Source organism: Chrysochloris asiatica, unplaced genomic scaffold, assembly GCF_000296735.1.
Source record: "Chrysochloris asiatica unplaced genomic scaffold, ChrAsi1.0 scaffold00197, whole genome shotgun sequence".
Classification (NCBI taxonomy): domain Eukaryota; kingdom Metazoa; phylum Chordata; class Mammalia; order Afrosoricida; family Chrysochloridae; genus Chrysochloris; species Chrysochloris asiatica.
Genome location: NW_006408715.1, coordinates 3,085,684 through 3,102,354, shown reverse-complemented (window position 1 = coordinate 3,102,354; position 16,671 = coordinate 3,085,684). Strand labels below are relative to the sequence as shown.

The 16,671-nt window shown below is 40.1% G+C and overlaps 1 protein-coding gene across 1 annotated transcript in view; it reads right to left on the bottom strand.

The window, feature by feature from the left end:
- TGFBRAP1 (transforming growth factor, beta receptor associated protein 1) overlaps positions 1-14,725 on the bottom strand; it is a 46,605-nt gene extending 31,880 nt beyond the window's left edge. Inside the window, exons 1-3 of the mRNA XM_006872438.1 lie at positions 14,041-14,725; positions 2,212-2,406; positions 804-958 (exon numbers count right to left, since the gene is read on the bottom strand). Coding sequence (XP_006872500.1) covers positions 804-958; positions 2,212-2,406; positions 14,041-14,725 — 1,035 coding nt within the window. The remainder of the gene's footprint in view (positions 1-803; positions 959-2,211; positions 2,407-14,040) is intronic.
- Between the last annotated feature and the right edge of the window lie 1,946 nt (positions 14,726-16,671).

Genomic DNA, 16,671 nt, shown 5'->3' with positions numbered 1-16,671 from the left:
TATGAAAACTTGTTAGACATTACCAAACAGCCTGAAAGATTAAGTCACTGGGCCTGGAGGCTCAGGACCACAATCTTGGGGGACACCATGGTCATTTGGAATGACACAGTCTACAAAGACCAAGTTCTACATCCTACTTTGGTGAGCAGTGACTAGGCTATCCACAGTACAATTATTGATTTTCCCTGTTCAGAGGAATAAAGAATGATAAAAGTTGCAGACACTTGGAATCAATTAGCTCAATGGGCTAAGGGGGTTAATGGACCATGTGAACATCAGTCTCCATGACCTTGAGACTAGAAGAAATAGATGGTGCCCAGCTATCACTACCAATTGCTCTGAAAGGAACCACATTAGAAAGTTCTAAATATAGAGTGGGAAAAAATAGGGAACAAAACACAAACTCATAAAAAAGACGAGGCTTACTGGTCAGAAAGAGACTGGTGGAACCCTCGGGTCTATGACCCTTGGTCACCCTTCAGATCTGGAACTGAAATCACCTCCGTGGCTCAATTTTCAGCCAAGTGACAGGTATATGGGGGGGAACAACACTAGTGAGGTAACCATTAGTGATCAGAAGGGCAGCTTTTACCCAAGGACAAAGAAACAAGAAACACAGGGAGGAAGCAGGATGAAAGATGTTACACTGATGGACTTTATGAAATATGATTTGTTGGCTGTAGAACTGATGATCTGTTCTGTAAATTTTCATTTAATTTACAATAAAAAAAATTTTTTTTTTTTTAAACGTAATCAGCACAGCCTGACACAAGTTAGCTAAATCTGAAATTTTCATCACAAACCTGAAATTTTTCTTTTGGAATGTTCCTCCGTGCTCCTTTTGCTAAAACCAATGCCTCTTCCACTCTATGACTTGCCAGAAGATCCTGTATCTGTTTTTCCAAAGGTAACGGAACCAAGATGTAAACTCCTTTACTTGTGGCGACAACCACTCTTCCTGTGAAGAAATTTTAAATTTTTGGAAAGGAAACATATTGCCTAAAAACCTATTACTTCCCTCAGACTAAATAATTATCTGATTTGTTGATCAGTTTTCCCAACACTGAATTCTTACAAAGTATAAAATGTGTTTTTTTGTCTTTCTTTTCCTGGTGAAAATGCTGGTAGACTTACAATCAGACACATATTACAATTCCAATAAGGTCGCAGACATCTATCATGGAAAATTACCATCTTAAGAATTAAGATGTACCTCATTTAAGGCTTTCTAAAAATTATTTTATCTCCATGTTAGTTAGATGTAAAAATGTGATTGGAAAATTATACAGGAAAATGCCGCTGTATCTCAGGTGATCTTGCTGTAGTATTTGATGATAACATGTCATGATGTCTTCAACTTACTTTCACATGGGTTCAGCAAAATGTTCATAATTGATGAATCTAGTCAAATGGTAGAGATGGTGGTTCACCCTATTCCCCAACTCTTCTGTACATTTGACAATGTTCATCACAGACTTGAAAAACAGGCTTACTAATACACGCAGGGTACCTGCCTGAGTCAGGTCTCCAGTCTCACCTCACCTACTACTCCACTAACAAGTATTACACTACAGCCACACCTGATTGTGCAGCCTGAAACCCCTGTTGCATGAATCTTTCTCTATGCCTGCAGGTTCCTGCAAACCACATCTGCTTGGCGAGCTCCTAATTCATCCTTAAAATTTGGCTCAAAAATCACCTCCTTCAGGAAGTCTTCTATGACCTCTCTCAGAAGTACTTCCTCCTCTGTTTTCCCAGTAGGGGGCCTCATTTGTATCTCTACCAAGCTTTTCAAGTGCTAGTTATCTGAATCAGTGGCTGTCACCCAATTAACCCTGAGCCACTGAAGCACAGACACTACATTCAGCCTACGCTTAGCATAATGCCCAGTTCCTGTTGTGATACTGGGTCATTTAGCTGATCCTCACTCATAACAAACCCATATAGAGGAGAAGAATAACCCTGTGGGGTTTTCTAGGCTGTCATCTGTACCGGAGCAAATGGTCACATCTGTCTCCCTGTGGAGCCACTGGTGGGTTCAAACCACCGACCTTTGGGGTAGCAGCTGAGTGTGCTAACAGGGCTTAACAACTGTGCCAACAGGGCTGCTTGCTCAGTTCCCAAAGGGCCCTTAATAGCACTTATTAAAAAAGTATTATTATAAAAGGCTTGATAACTAAAGTCTGTGAAAATGTCATTAAAAACTATTACCTTCAAAATCCTGTAGAATGTGCCCTTCTTTAAAAGGCAGGGTCTGCTTTTGCTGCTGATCCAACATGCTGTGAACTGTGATGAATTCATCATCTAGAGCGATGACGTATGGAAAGCAAATGGCTGCCCCAATCACGTTCTCTGACCAGTGCACAGGGGCACGTTGGGATATCCCAGCTACTGTTGCAAACATGCCTATGGGGTTAAGAAGGAAGAGTTAGTTGGCATTTCAAATAGCGATGGTACTTTTTATCTGTCGATGTGTCTGGATGCAGAAAAACCCCTCAAATTCTCTGTTCAGTTTTATGTATCAAGCAAGGAAGGATAATTAACACGCTGCATGTTAACATGAAGATTTTATTTTTGTGAAGAGAAATATCTTAATTTATACCTTATCCAAGACGGGACTTTAAAAAGTTCATGGAAAAATGTAATTAAAGGATAAAGGAATTCCTCTGCGAACTTTATGAATCCCCATCATATCTACTTTCAATTAAGGGAGCCCTTGTCGTGCAGTGGGTTAAACATTTGGGCTGCTAACTGTAAGGTAGGCAATTCCAATCCATCAGCTGCCCTACAGGAGAAAGATGAGGCTGTCGGCGCCTGTGCTATAGGGTAGCTATGAGTTAGAAAAGACAGTGTGTTTGGGTTGCTTTAGTTCCAATTAAAACTGAGGTTTAAAAATGTTTTTACTGGTACATACAGCCACTTGAAGGCTTATAAACACATCCCTCACATTAGGGGAGAAAAGGTTATTGAAGCTTCATATACTTCCTTTCATTTCCAGTCCTCTAACTGGTTCACATTTCAAAATACCTTCATCCAACAGGTACTTTTTGAGTACCTATTATTGGTCAGAAACTCTACTAGGTGCTCTATACGGAATTCTCGATGCTCAGAGTTTGAGTTTAATTTTGGATACACATGCTCTATAAAATTAGGATAGAATCATTTTACAGTTCAAACCAGTTTACGTTTCATGTACATGAAGCAATAAACAAGTCACTTCCAAATGACCTGTACATAGTCCATCAATATTGGTAAGTGGAGATAGAAGTTAGCAAAATAAATATGCTCACCAAGTAAAGACAATCAATTTTAACTTTCAAACTAGTTGACATGAAACACCATAAAACAGTATTCTCTTGCCTCCAAATGATTAGATGCTACTTCAACAAAGGGTTCCTACTATACACAACAGAGTAGGTGGGAGAAGACATAGGGAGACCATGTTAAGATTTTAACGATGGAAAGTATTTTTAATACACCATATAACAAAACTCAACTAGTGAAACTGATGACCCTTCTAACTCTTCTGTAGTTGCTAAGATTAACATACACTGAACTTGATCTAGTACAACATCTCTTTTTCCTTGAAAATGGGTATCATGTGGTATCTCATTCACCTGGCCCACAATCTGAGCCCTCGCTGCAATAACATTGGGATTTGAATATTTGTTTGGCCCCACTTAACACTTGAAATATTGCCTCTCTGCATATCAAGTAGTACCAGTATGAGCCTCTGTCAAGATGACAGCATCTGACAAGCCTACAAGTGAGTCCGTGTGTCTCCGTGTATGAGAGTCACAAATGCTTACTGTGAACCATTCTTCCACATTAAGTATTTCCCTTTGATCCTTAAAAATCTCCAAAAAGCAATATGAAAAGGAATACTAACACAACAGAAGAGTAGGAGAGTAGGCAAAGGATATGAATTAGCAATTCACAAGACAAAATGTAAATGATAGATAAACATATGACAAGATTCCTATATTTATTAGCAAGGTAAGTTTTTAAAAAACTAATTTGTTTTCTCCTTAACCTATAGATTAGCTAAAGTTCAATGAATGATAAAATACAAAGTATTGGGATGGACATGAGAAAATCCTTTCTGGGGAAGTTGGCAATATCTATCAAAATTGAATATGCACTTAAACTTGAATTCAGTGATTCTATTTTAATATCTAACCTCTAAAAACACATGCCACAAGTTAAACACAGGAGTGGTCATTGAAGCATTTTTAATAATAGTGTAAACCTGCCGTTGATACTCCAAAAGGTTACTATATATGTGGCTTTGGGTTAACTCATTAAGAACAGAAAAAAAACAAGCTCATTTATGAAATACAGACAAAAAAGAAAAAAAAAACTGTAAATAGTAGACTGAGTATCAATTTAAATTCATTTGCCAAGTGCTTACTCTATGGAAAGTGAGTTAGATAACAAGAAATAAACACTCAAGAAACGCACACACAGCAAAGGGATTCCGGTAAATACATAATTGTTAAATAGGAAATTGAAACCAAAGGCTTCAGGAAGATATAAAAAACTTTGAGTGTTGATGGAATGTAAAGCCCAAATTAAAGCAAAGGATCAGAGAAATCTGCTTGAGTAGGGAAACTGACACTTGAGGTTGATGTTGCTATACTATCCAGTCGGTTCTGACTCATAGCAATCTTGTATAGGGTTTCTGAGAGTGGCTGGTGGGTTTGAACTACCAACCTTGTTAACAATCCTGTGATTATCCTACAGTGCTTGAGGCTAGGGAAGGTTTATCAGTAAGAAGCAGGAAAGGGTGAAATGACTCTAACACTGAGCAGTCTCCCTGCTGTTGTTAGGTGCCATTGAGTCTGTAACGACTCATAGTGACCTTATGCACAACAGAACTAAACACTGCTTGGTCCTGGGCCAACCTCACAACTGTTGTCATGCTTGAGCCCACTGATGCTGCCACTTTGCCAATCCATCTCACTGGGGGGTCTCCCTCTTTTTATCTGACCCTCCACCTTACCACACATGAGATCCTTCTCCAGCAACTGGTCTCTCCTGACAATATATCCGAAGTAGGAGATATAAAGTTAGGCCATCCTGGCCTCCAAGGAGCACTCTGGCTGCACTTCTTCCAACACAGATCTGTTGGTTCTTTTGGCAGCACATGGCACTTTCAATATTCTCATCCAACATCATAATTCAAAAGTATCAATTCTTCTATGGTCTTCCTTATTCACTGTCCAGCTTTCACATGCATATGAGGTTAATGAAAATACCATGGCTTGGGTCAGGCGCGCCTCAGTCCTCAAGATGACATCTTTGCTCTTCAACACTTTTAAAAGGTCTTGTGAAGCAAATGTGCCTAAGGCAATACGTCATTAGATTTCTTGACTGCTGCTTACGTGAGTGTTGATAGTTGATCCAAGAAGAATGAAGTCCTTGACAACGTCAATCTTTTCTCTGTTGATAAGAATGTTGTTTATTGGTTCAGTGGTGAGGATTTTTGCTTTCTTTATATTGAGATGTAATCCATACTGAAGGCTGTGCTCTTTGATCTTCATCAGTTAAATATTTTAAGTCCTCTTCACTTTCAGCAAGCAAGGTTGTATCATCTGCATATCGCAGGTTGTTAATGAGTCTTCCTCTAATCCTGATGCCACATTTTTCTTCATATAATCCATTTTATTGGATTATTTACTCAGCATACAGGTTAATTAAGTATGGTAAAAGAATACAACCTTGTCACACACCTTTCTTAATTTTAAACCATTCAGCGTTCGCATGTTCTGTTCCAACAACTGCCTCTTGATCCAGGTACAGATTCTTCATGAGCACAATTAAATGCTCAAGAAATACTCATACTTCACAATGTTATCCATAGCTTGTCATGATCCACACATTCGAAAGCCTTTGCATAGTCAATAAAGCACAGGTAAACATCTTTCCGATATTCTCTGCTTTCAGCCAAGATCCATCAGACATCAGCAATAATATCCCTCGTTCCACATCCTCTTCTGAATCTGGCTTGAACCTCTGCAAGTTCTCTGTCAATGTATGCTTGCAGCCATTTCTGTATTACTTTTTAGTAAAACTTTACTTGCATGGGATAGCAAAGAGATTGTCCGATGACTTCCGCATTCTGTTGGGTCACCTCTCTTTGGAATGGGCACAAATACGGATCTCTTCAAATCAGTTGGCCAGGTAGTTGTCTTCCAAATTTCTTGGCATAGATGAGTGGGTACCTCCAGTGCCGCTTCACTTTCTTGAAAGATTTCGATTTTTATTCCATCAATTCCTGGTGCCTTGTTCTTTGCCAATTCCTTCAATGTACCTTGGACTTCTTCCTTCAGTTTCATTGGCTCTTGATCATATGCTACCTCTTGAAACAACTGAACATCAACCATTTCCTTTTGGTACAGTGACTCTGTATATTCCTACCATCTTCTTTTGATGCTTTCTGCATCATTCAATAATTTGCCCAGAGAATCCTTCAATGATGAAAGTTGAGGCTTGAATTTTTTTCTTCAGTTCCCCCAGCTTGAGAAATGCTGAGCATGTTCTTCCCTTTTGGTTTTCTGACTACAGATCTTTGCACAATTCGTTATAATATTTGACTTTGTCTTCTTGAACTGACCTTTGGAATTTTCTGTTCAGCTCTTGTACCTCCTCTTTTCTTTCTTTTGTTTTAGCATCTCTATGCTGGAGAGCAAGTTTCAGTGTCTCTTATAACATCCGTTTTGATCTTTTCCTTCTTTCTTGACCTTTTAATGACTTTTTTCTTTCTTCATGTATGATGTTCTTCCGGTCTTTGGTCTTTAGTGTTTAATGTATCAAATCTGTTCTTCAGATGATCTCTAAATTCAAGTTGGATATATATTCAAGGTCATATTTTAGCTCTTGTGGACTTGTTTTCATTTTCTTCAGCTTCAGTTTGAATTTGCATCTGAGCAATTGATGGTTTGTTCCATAATCTGCCCCTGACCTTGTTTTGACTGATGATATGGAGCTTTTCCATCGTCTCTTTCCACAGACGTAGGCAATTTGATTTCTGTGTATTCCCTCTGGTAAGGTCCATGTGTATAATCGTCTCTTATGTTGCCTAGAGAAGGTATCTGAAATGAACAAAACATTGATTTTGCAGAATTCTATCATGCAATCTCTAGCTTCATTTCTATCAACAAGACCGTATTTTCCAATTACTGATCTTTGTTCCCAACCTTTGCATTCCATCACCAGTAATGATCAATACGTCTTGATTGCATGTTTGATCAGTTTCAGGTTGAAGAAGTTGGTAGAATTCTTTTACTTCATCCTCAATGGCTTTAGTGGTTGTTGCATAAATCTGAATAAGACCACCACTTATCTGTCAGTTGGTCATACTGTGATGGCTTGTGACTTGCTGTGATTCTGGAAGCTATACCACGGGTATTTTAAATACCAGCAGGGTCACCCATGGTGGACAGGTTTCAGATGAGCTTCCAGATAAAGACAAACTAGAAAGAAGGAGTGACGAATTACTTACAAACATTTAGTCACTGAAAACCTTATGAATAGCAGGCTCCCTAGACTAGGACAAATGGCAAGTAGGGAGCAGAGAACTGGAAACTTTAAGTAGAGTCAGCACGGGAAGAGCTTACCTTAGAAATCAGCCTAAGTTGTTCGGTCTTAATTTGGCAAACAACAGGTTAATTGTGTAGTAGCATGATCATAGATACTTTGGAAACATCCATCTGACAAGACTGGGGTGGGGGTGGGGGGGTTGTTGAACTGAAGGAGTGAGAGACTGCAAATACCCAGCAGGGAGGCTATGCAACTCACTGCCACAAGGAATGAGGCCTTGGTGGGGCCCTGGGCAGACACAAGAGGAGAAGAGGCTGTGATGACATTCCAAGGTGAGTCCAGATGACCCGCTGACTAACTCCAAGCAAAGGCCACCAAGAGACTTTTGGCTTGATGGCATAAGGAGGATAGGGTTGGCTCTAAACAAAACCCCAAACAGGGGTTTTGTTTAGGATGCAGAACTGGTGAGGAGACAAAGTTTGGGATTTACTAAATTGGAGGTCACAGACTTCTGTGATGAAAGGGATCAGAGTTCAAGTGTGCTCTCAAAGAGTAAAAAAACCTTCCTGAAAGAGGATGAAGAATTACTTAATGAAGGACTCAAAAAAAAGGCCCCGCCATGCAGTGCTTAAGCCCTCAACTGCTAAATAAGATGTTAGTGGTTCAAATCCACTAGCCACTCCATGGGAGAAAGATGAGGCAGTCTGTTTTTGTAAAGATTACAGCCTTGGAAACCTCATAAGCAGTTCTACTCTGTCCTAAAGGGCCGCTATGAGTTCAAATTGACTCAACAACATACAACAATAGAATAGAAAAAGATGTAGTCAATTACAAGATGAACCCAGAAAAAATGTTTCTACAGGAAAGAATATTCCTGAGATTGGTTAAGAGCCTCTGGTTTTCATTATTTTCTGAAACGCGAAGTTATGCAGAACAGATATGACGTCACCAAGTTCAATGACAGTATTGGAAAAAAAGGCACTGAGATGACTAAGATCTAAGAAGTATGACAGAATCATAAGGGCAGCCTGACCGTGTTCCAAATATACGGAACAATATAAAGATGTCTTATAGCAACACAAAGGAGCCTTGATGGCAAAATGGCTCAGTGCTCAACTGGTAACTGAAAGGCTGGCTTCTCCAGCTCCTGTAAAGATCACAGATCTGTCCCAAGGAGTCTGTTATGGATTGAAATCAACTAGAAGCACCCAACAACAACAGCAATGTAGTAACAAAGAGGAAGCTGTAATCACAGTTTGAAGTAACTTGGCAATAGTAACGCTAAAGAATTCAAATAGCATTTAAAAAAATGCTAAAGGAGAGAAACACTAGGTGCAAAACTATGAACTACATTAAGAATCCAAAGAGAAGGATGAGCTTTGGAGGAGAGGAAGTTATATTTGCACTATCTTCGATTCTCAACACATTTAGAAACAGCCAGCTAAAGAGGGGAGTCCTAGTGTGGTGCTGTAGGATAAAGCATTGGACCACAAGGTCTGTTGGAGCCTCAAGGTTAGTGGTTCAAACACACCAGCAGCCACTCCTTGGAAACCCTATACAAGGTTGTTATGAGTTGGAACCAATTCAATGGCACTTAACAACAAGAAAATGAGAGCCAGCCAAGGGGGGAAGAAAAATGACTAAAGAGCAATGAAGTGTGCATGACTCCTTCACCCAACCACTAGGCACAGTGCAAACTGGTGAAGGGACAAGTCCAGAGTAACCTTGAGAATTCAGCTAAATTTCAGGTCAAATAACCAAGTCTGCGTCTCAAAGCGCTCTCACTCCACCAGCATCGTACTGGAGTTACATCAGGATCGCTGCATTTAGCATCTACAACCCCAGGCAGTGTGCAGCACAGGGACCCTGACATAAACATCCTACAAATAAAGGTGTAGAAACCAGAGGTCAAGGACAGAGACTTCCATACAAAAGAAAAGCCCAAGATTCCATCAGAATGAAAGAGTAGAGCAGTAATGGACAATTTGGGAATCCAGGTCAAGCAGAATAAAATGCACCTGCAGATGCATTTAGGAACCAGAAGGCATGCTGTTATTAACACCCACCTGAGGGCCACATTAGCTGCACAGTTTTAGCAAACTATACTTCTAATAAGTAGGTGGTAAATTGTCTTGTTTCTATACCATCATACACCACTGCATATCTACCCCGGCAACGTCCTACCGCATAGACGTCCATAGTCCCAATAAGTTGTAAGAGTTCAGAAATCCCCATCTCGGCAGACACAACAGCTTCCTGCACATAACATGGCACTTATACGCAAAGCAATTGTGCTGCCAGATGTGTAATGGAACAGTACATAAGGGTGGGCTTCAAGAAGTTCATGGAAAATGGAATTGAAAGATAATGGAGTTTTCCTACCAACTTTTTATTAAAGTCCCCTCATACATGTCTTTACAGTCATATGTTTGTACTGTACTGCACTTTCTACCTAAAAAGTAGACCACTTTTTATATAAAACCAGTATATGCTTTGACTTGTAGGCAGCAGCATCCAATCTCATATACTGCATGTCTCGTGTGTGGGAGCTTTATGTTTAATTTTCTTTAGAAAACATGACACAAAAAGTGCATCATGGCCCACAAGCAGCAAAACCTGTGCTAGCGATAAAAGCAGGAGAAATGCAAAGAGGAAATATCAACCTAGAAGTGAAACAAAAGGTTATTAAACATAAAGGTGAAGAGTTAATGAATGCTTCTGTTTATGATTTAGGGCCATCTGCTGTGGCGCTGTGGGCTAATGTGTCAGTCTGCAAAGTCCTTTAAACTGCAAGGTCGGTGGTTCAAGCTCACCAGCTGCTCCTTGGAAACCCTATAGAGGGTCGCTATGGGTTGGAATCGACTCGATTCAATGGCATTTAACAACAACAAGTAACAACTCCACAATCATAAGGATCTTCAAAAACAAAGAGAAAATCCTCAAAACTGCTAAAGGATCAGTTCCACTGAAAGCTACAAAGCTAAAAAACCCACTGCTGTAGAGTCGATTCTGACTCACAGAGACCCTAACAAAAATACAAGATATATCAGATATTGAAAAATTGCACATGATGTGGACTGATGACAAAACAGTGAATCCCTCTTGGCAGGCTGGAGATCACTGATAAGAGTACAATGCTTACTTGAGATGCTTAAAGAAAAAGCTGGACCAGAAGACGACGTGGTGTTCGCTCAACGTCCAAATCACATAACGTCCTCTTTCACTGAATTATCGTGGGTGTTAGGTGATGCATGGCTATACTATTCAAGGAGAGCAAGTGAAAATATAACAAATTTTTAAATAGTACATCTTTTAAAACCTTTGGTTTCAGTTGTGTACTATTTAAATTTCCATCCACTCATTCACTTAAGCTAGTGGGTGGGGCAGAGCAGCTGAGCTACTTGTCTTTTCAAGACACACTGTCAAATATTGAGCATTAAAAAGTCACAATGATCATATTATAAAAATTTCAAAAAAGAAGTGCCCTAAAATAGTAAAAACTTAAGAGCAATTTTTCAAGAGGTCACAAGTAATATTCAGGCAGAAAGGCAAGAAGCACAATGAAACTAAACAGCTTTTATACATTTCAAGGCGTTTTTACATTCATTATAGTAATTGGCTTCAACCCAATACATAATCTGTTTATAGGTAATATGTAAGAGGGATTTACAACCAATCTTCCAATTTGCTTATATATCAATTAAAAGTGTTGTTATGTGCCAACTGAGACACAAAGGAAGCTTGGAGAAAAAAATGCATCCTAAACATGACTGGTGATTATCGTCTCCCTTCAATCCCAATATAAACAAAGGGATTCTGAAATTGAATCTTTTTACTATATAAAACCTTTACAACTGGTATTGACACATGCCCAGAGAAACAAGCTCATGGAATGAGAATTAGATAAGCAAGAGACAGACCCAATGGCATAAGAAAACATTTCAGAGTAGAATAAAGATAACTATTTAAAGTTGGTGAGGAAAAAATGGGCTCTTTAAAAAGTTTGTTGAGATAACTGGGCACACTGCAAGAAACAAAAATAAAGTTGAATCTGTTTCTTATACATTTCACAGTAAACAATGAAACCATACAAGTACTAACAGGAAACATGAGTGAATTTTCATTTTCCCTACAGCCCAGAGGAGAGGAAAAATTTTCTAATTAGGTCTGAAAATCAAGAAGCTTATTAAGAAGATGAATACATTTGATATAGAATATAGACATAAAAACAAGCAACAAGCCTCAGAACTCTATACAGGGTCACTGTGAGTGGGAACCAACTGGACAGAACTTAACAACATCAACAACATGTCTTTAAATGGAAGTGTGGTGGCTCCATAGGGTGGTAAATCACAAAGTTGGTAGTTTGAGCCCACCAGCCAATCCAAGGGAGAAAGATGAGGCTTTCTGCTCCCTGAAAGATTTAAAACCTTGGAAACCCTATACAGGGTCACTATGAGTCGGAACTGACTTGACAGCACTTAACTTGTCTTTAAATTTGGTTTTAATTTTAATTATTAGAGTTGTCACCTAATTTCAAAAAGAAGAAAAAATGCAAAAAAAAAAAAAAAAAAAAAAATTTGCATGGTAAAAATCTGGGAACAAATATTTATCTGGTGGCCCAGTGGTTAAGCACTGGTCTGCTAACCAAAAAATAAGCAGTTCGAACCCACCAGGTAAAAATCTGCATCTGTGAAGACCTATGTGACAATTCTACTCTGTCTTGTATGGTTGCTATGAGTTGTAATCAGCTAAGGTAGCAGCGGGTTTGGTTTCGGTTTCCCTGGAGTCCTGGTGTAGTGATGTAGGACAAGCACTCAACTGCAAGGTCAGTTTGAACCGCAAAGTCGGCGATTCAACTTCACCATCCACTCCTCGGAAACCCTATAGAGTCACTATAGGTCAGAACCGACTTGAGGGCACTTTAACAACAATTCTTTGCCCATACCAAACCAAAACCCCCCCGCCATTAAGCTGATTTCAACTCATATATCAGCTTTATGTTTTCATGGTTTATTCCTTTATTTTAAAATTTAAAATATGCAAATACGGTCTCCTTTTTAAAATGGAGGTGTAGTTTTCTTTTGTTTTTCCTTGGCAATATATTATGGGGATCACTTCATAATATTATCTATAGATATTCTTCCTTTGCTTTTAGACCATGGTTTTATACCATGGTATATTCAACCAGTGTTTTATTGGTAGATGTTTTTTTCCAGTCTTATGCAATTAAAAATAGGACCTTCTATATTTCTTTGGGAAAGGTTTCCTAGAGGTTGGTTTCTTAGACTGTTGAATCTACACGTAAATACTTGTAAACCATGCTAGGTATTGCCATATTATCCTCGATACAGGTTGTTGTTATTGTTAGGTGCCATCGAGTTGGTACCGACTCACAGATCCTATTCACAACAGAATGAAACACTGCCTGGTCCTGGGTTAGCCTCACAATTGTTGCCACACTTGAGCCCACTGATGCTGCCACTTTGCCAATCCATCTCGCTGGAGGTCTTCCTCTTTTTCTCTGACCCTCCACCTATACCAGTTGTTGTTGTTGTTAAGTGCCGTCGAGTCGTTTCCGACCCATAGCGACCCTGTACAGGGTTTCTGAGGCTGTAAATCTTTACGGGAGCAGAACGCCTCTTCTTTCTCCCGCGGAACAACTGGTAGTTTCGAACTGCTGGCCTTAAGGTTCGCAGCCCGATTCGTAACCACTACGCTACCAGAGCTCCTTACCTATACCAGTAGTACCATTTAATTTTCCTCAAGCAATGTATAACAGGGCCTATTTCCCTGATAAAGTGTCCAAATGGGTTGCATGTTGGGCTGTTAGCCGTAAGGGCAGCAGTTCAAATCTACCAGCCGCTCTGTGGGAGCAAGAAGAGGTTTTCTGCTCCTATAAAGATTAACAGCATTAGATACCCTACAGAGAGTCACTATGAGTCAGAACCAACTCAACAGCACCTAACAACAACTAGATACTAAAATCATTTTGGTAGGAAAAAGTTGGCAAAACAAAAAAGAAAACTAGGAAATAACATCAAAGTCTCCATAAATAAAAATACTTATAAGAGCACTACCCTATTCCTTTTTGAAATGAGGTGTTAAACACCATCAAATGAAAAATCCGCCCACATGGAAAAAATCCTATAGAGTATATCGACTTTTACTTTTATAGTTATTTACTTCGAGGAATATTCCTCTCAGAGCCATCTTCAAACCTCACTGCAGCACAAAATTAAACTGGTTTTATGATAGTCGCTTTCTGTTCCTCTAAACATGCATTCACAAAACTGTCTTAAAATTTCAGCAAACATTGCTGTTCTGTTTTCATCTTGCCACATATCCTCATTGTTGGCAAATACTTTTTATCTACAAGTATTTATTTTTCACAACTAAGCTATTGCTTTCAGATTGCAGCACTGAAGGAGGTAACACAAAGGGGAACGGGGTGGAAAGCAGCAGATGAGAGTCTAAGTACTTAAGCGCTCTTCTCACCCAGTCCTCCGGGGCCTGCCAGCAGGAACTCCTGTCTGCCTATCCGTTTCACAATCGGACGCTTCTCTTCACTGCAGTAAGGAAACAGGTCCTGGGAGAGCCCTGTGTTGTAGTTCAGGATGATATACTGAGTGGTCAGAGCTAGGCATAAGAAGTGGCCATCCACAGCCACGGCAAAGGGCTGCTCTGGAGTCGACACTTCCTTGACTATCTGAACCCGGTCCTCATATACCATAAACATCTGAATGGTTCTGCGTTTGACAGAAATGATACAAACTTCCACGCAAAACGGGTCCCCGCTCACAGGGTTCTCATTCAAAGCAAACGTCACGGCCCCTTTGATCCGCGCCCCTGTGGGAATGGGCTCCAGGTTCTTCATATTGACCAGAGTTATGGAGTTATCACAGAGCACCAGGAGCCTGTTGAGGGCAGACGCTGCTCTCAGCTCACTCACTGGCTTCTTGAAACCCAGGTGTCTGTGTAACTGCTTAGTGGCAGTAAATGTAGCTGTCCCAGTGGGCAAACTCTTCTCCTCCAGCAGGAAGTGGTAAACAAAGCAGTCATTGGTGCCAACGTAGAGGTTCTTCCCACAGCACTCAACACATTCTATATTGATGCGATCTTTGTCACCCATCAGCAGCTCCCGCTCAACAGCAGAGACCAATGTAAAGGCCTTGATGCTCATCGTGTCTACCAGTTGACCTGTGGGGGGAGGGGGCGACAAAAATCTTCAGAATAACCAGAAATAAGCAGAAATCTTTTAGGTCATAATACATATAAGGGTCAGTCAAAAAGTATTGCTTCAAAATTGGAGCAAACATTACTAAACGAAACTACAAAAAATGTGATGCTTTTCACACTGCTTCTTGACAAGTCTCCTTGTTGATATCTCTAGTCTGTGCACTTATAAGGGCAGCGTTTCCACTGCTCCCACAACTTCCCTGAAGAATTGTGCACTCCAGGTTTACACCACATCTAAGTGGCAGTTCTGGCATCCTCGAGAGACACAAATTATGTTCTTTTTAAATGTTCTTTGAGTCTCTGAACAAAAAGAAGTCTGAAGGGGTAAGATCAAGGCTGTAGGGTGAAGACATGGTATGATTTCCCAACGAAATCCTCATAGACAAGCCTTTGCAGCCCTCAAAGAATGAGCAGATGCACTGTCATGATGGGGAGAAAAAAACAAAAAAACTCTCAGCACACTTTCATAGCCTTTTCCTCATCAATGCGGTTTTCCATTTTCTGAGAAATGCTTCCTAATAAGCCTCCTGTAGTTGTCTTCCTAATAAGCCTCCTGTAGTTGTCTTGGGTCTTGTCTAAGGAATAATCTATCAAGATTATTCCTTAGGAATTAAAAAAAAAGCACCCAAAGACTGAACTGCCTCTCTGCCTTGCTTTTAACCTTGTAGATCCCCTTGGAAGGCACAGTTTTGATTAGGTCATTTCTAAAGGCACCACAGAAAAACTAAGACAAGTGTTATCACTGAGAGAATTTGTCAGCACCTACCTATGGATCACAGAGCTATGTTTAAACATATTTTGTTTGGGGAAAAAAACACAAAACTCATTCATGTATGAACTGAAACCCTAAGGCAATACTTTGATTTATCTTCATATGCTCATACCTTGATTCCACAGATATTTCAATTAAAGAACAAAAAATCAGTTAACATTGTTAAAAATGGAAAGGGAAAGATAATCTGGTCTCCCGAGAATGTAAATGGAGACCCCAAAATAAGAGTACACACACATTAGCTTCTAACTGAAATGTCATCTACTCATTCTTCATAAAACTGATATTTACATGGGACCTTCTTACATATTCTTGGGGGCCAAGTCTCTGGTAGCGTAGTGGTTACGAATCGGGCTGCGAACCTTAAGGTCAGCGGTTCGAAACTACCAGCTGCTCTGCGGGAGAAAGATGAGGCTTTCTACTCCCGTAAAGATTTACACCCTCGGAAACCCTATACAGGGTCGCTATGGGTCGGAACCGACTCGATGGCACATAACAACAACAACAACAAGTCTGTCTATAGAACACATTTATTTACCTCTGGAAAACATAACAAAAAGATTTTTGAAAAACAAAAACAAAAATGATGCTCATAGAAGTGACTGGCTTACAAGCTTTCAAGAGGGAGCCTAGGTTCAGAGAGTACAGAGGAAGGTAGAATCTTCACTGAGTGGTTTCCAACCTGTCTTGACTGGGCTGGTGAAAGGAGATGGGGATAAGACTCTGGTAGTTCAATATTGGATAATTGCTTTCAGGACTGACTGTGAGGGTTGCAAATGTAAAAGGTAGACATTTTGTAACAAAAGGAGAGGAGTGGTTGATCTTGCAGTTCAGGAGCAGAGGGCCCTGGGACCATCAAGGGAGAAGAGTGGAGTGCGGGACCTTATCCAGAGAAGCAGCGATGCCAGAGATGGAGGCAGAGAGGATGAGGTGGAGAGATGGAGCAGCTGGAGACTCTGGACTCAGGGAGGGAGAGGGGCTGTGTGCTGGCAGCCGGGAGTCAGGCTTGCCGGGTGTTCCCTTTGGTTGTTTGAATGGTTATATATTTCTGAGTGCTTCAATGTATAACCAAAAAAAAAAAAAAAACAGAGGGAATGGAAGCAAATGCTATTGAATGA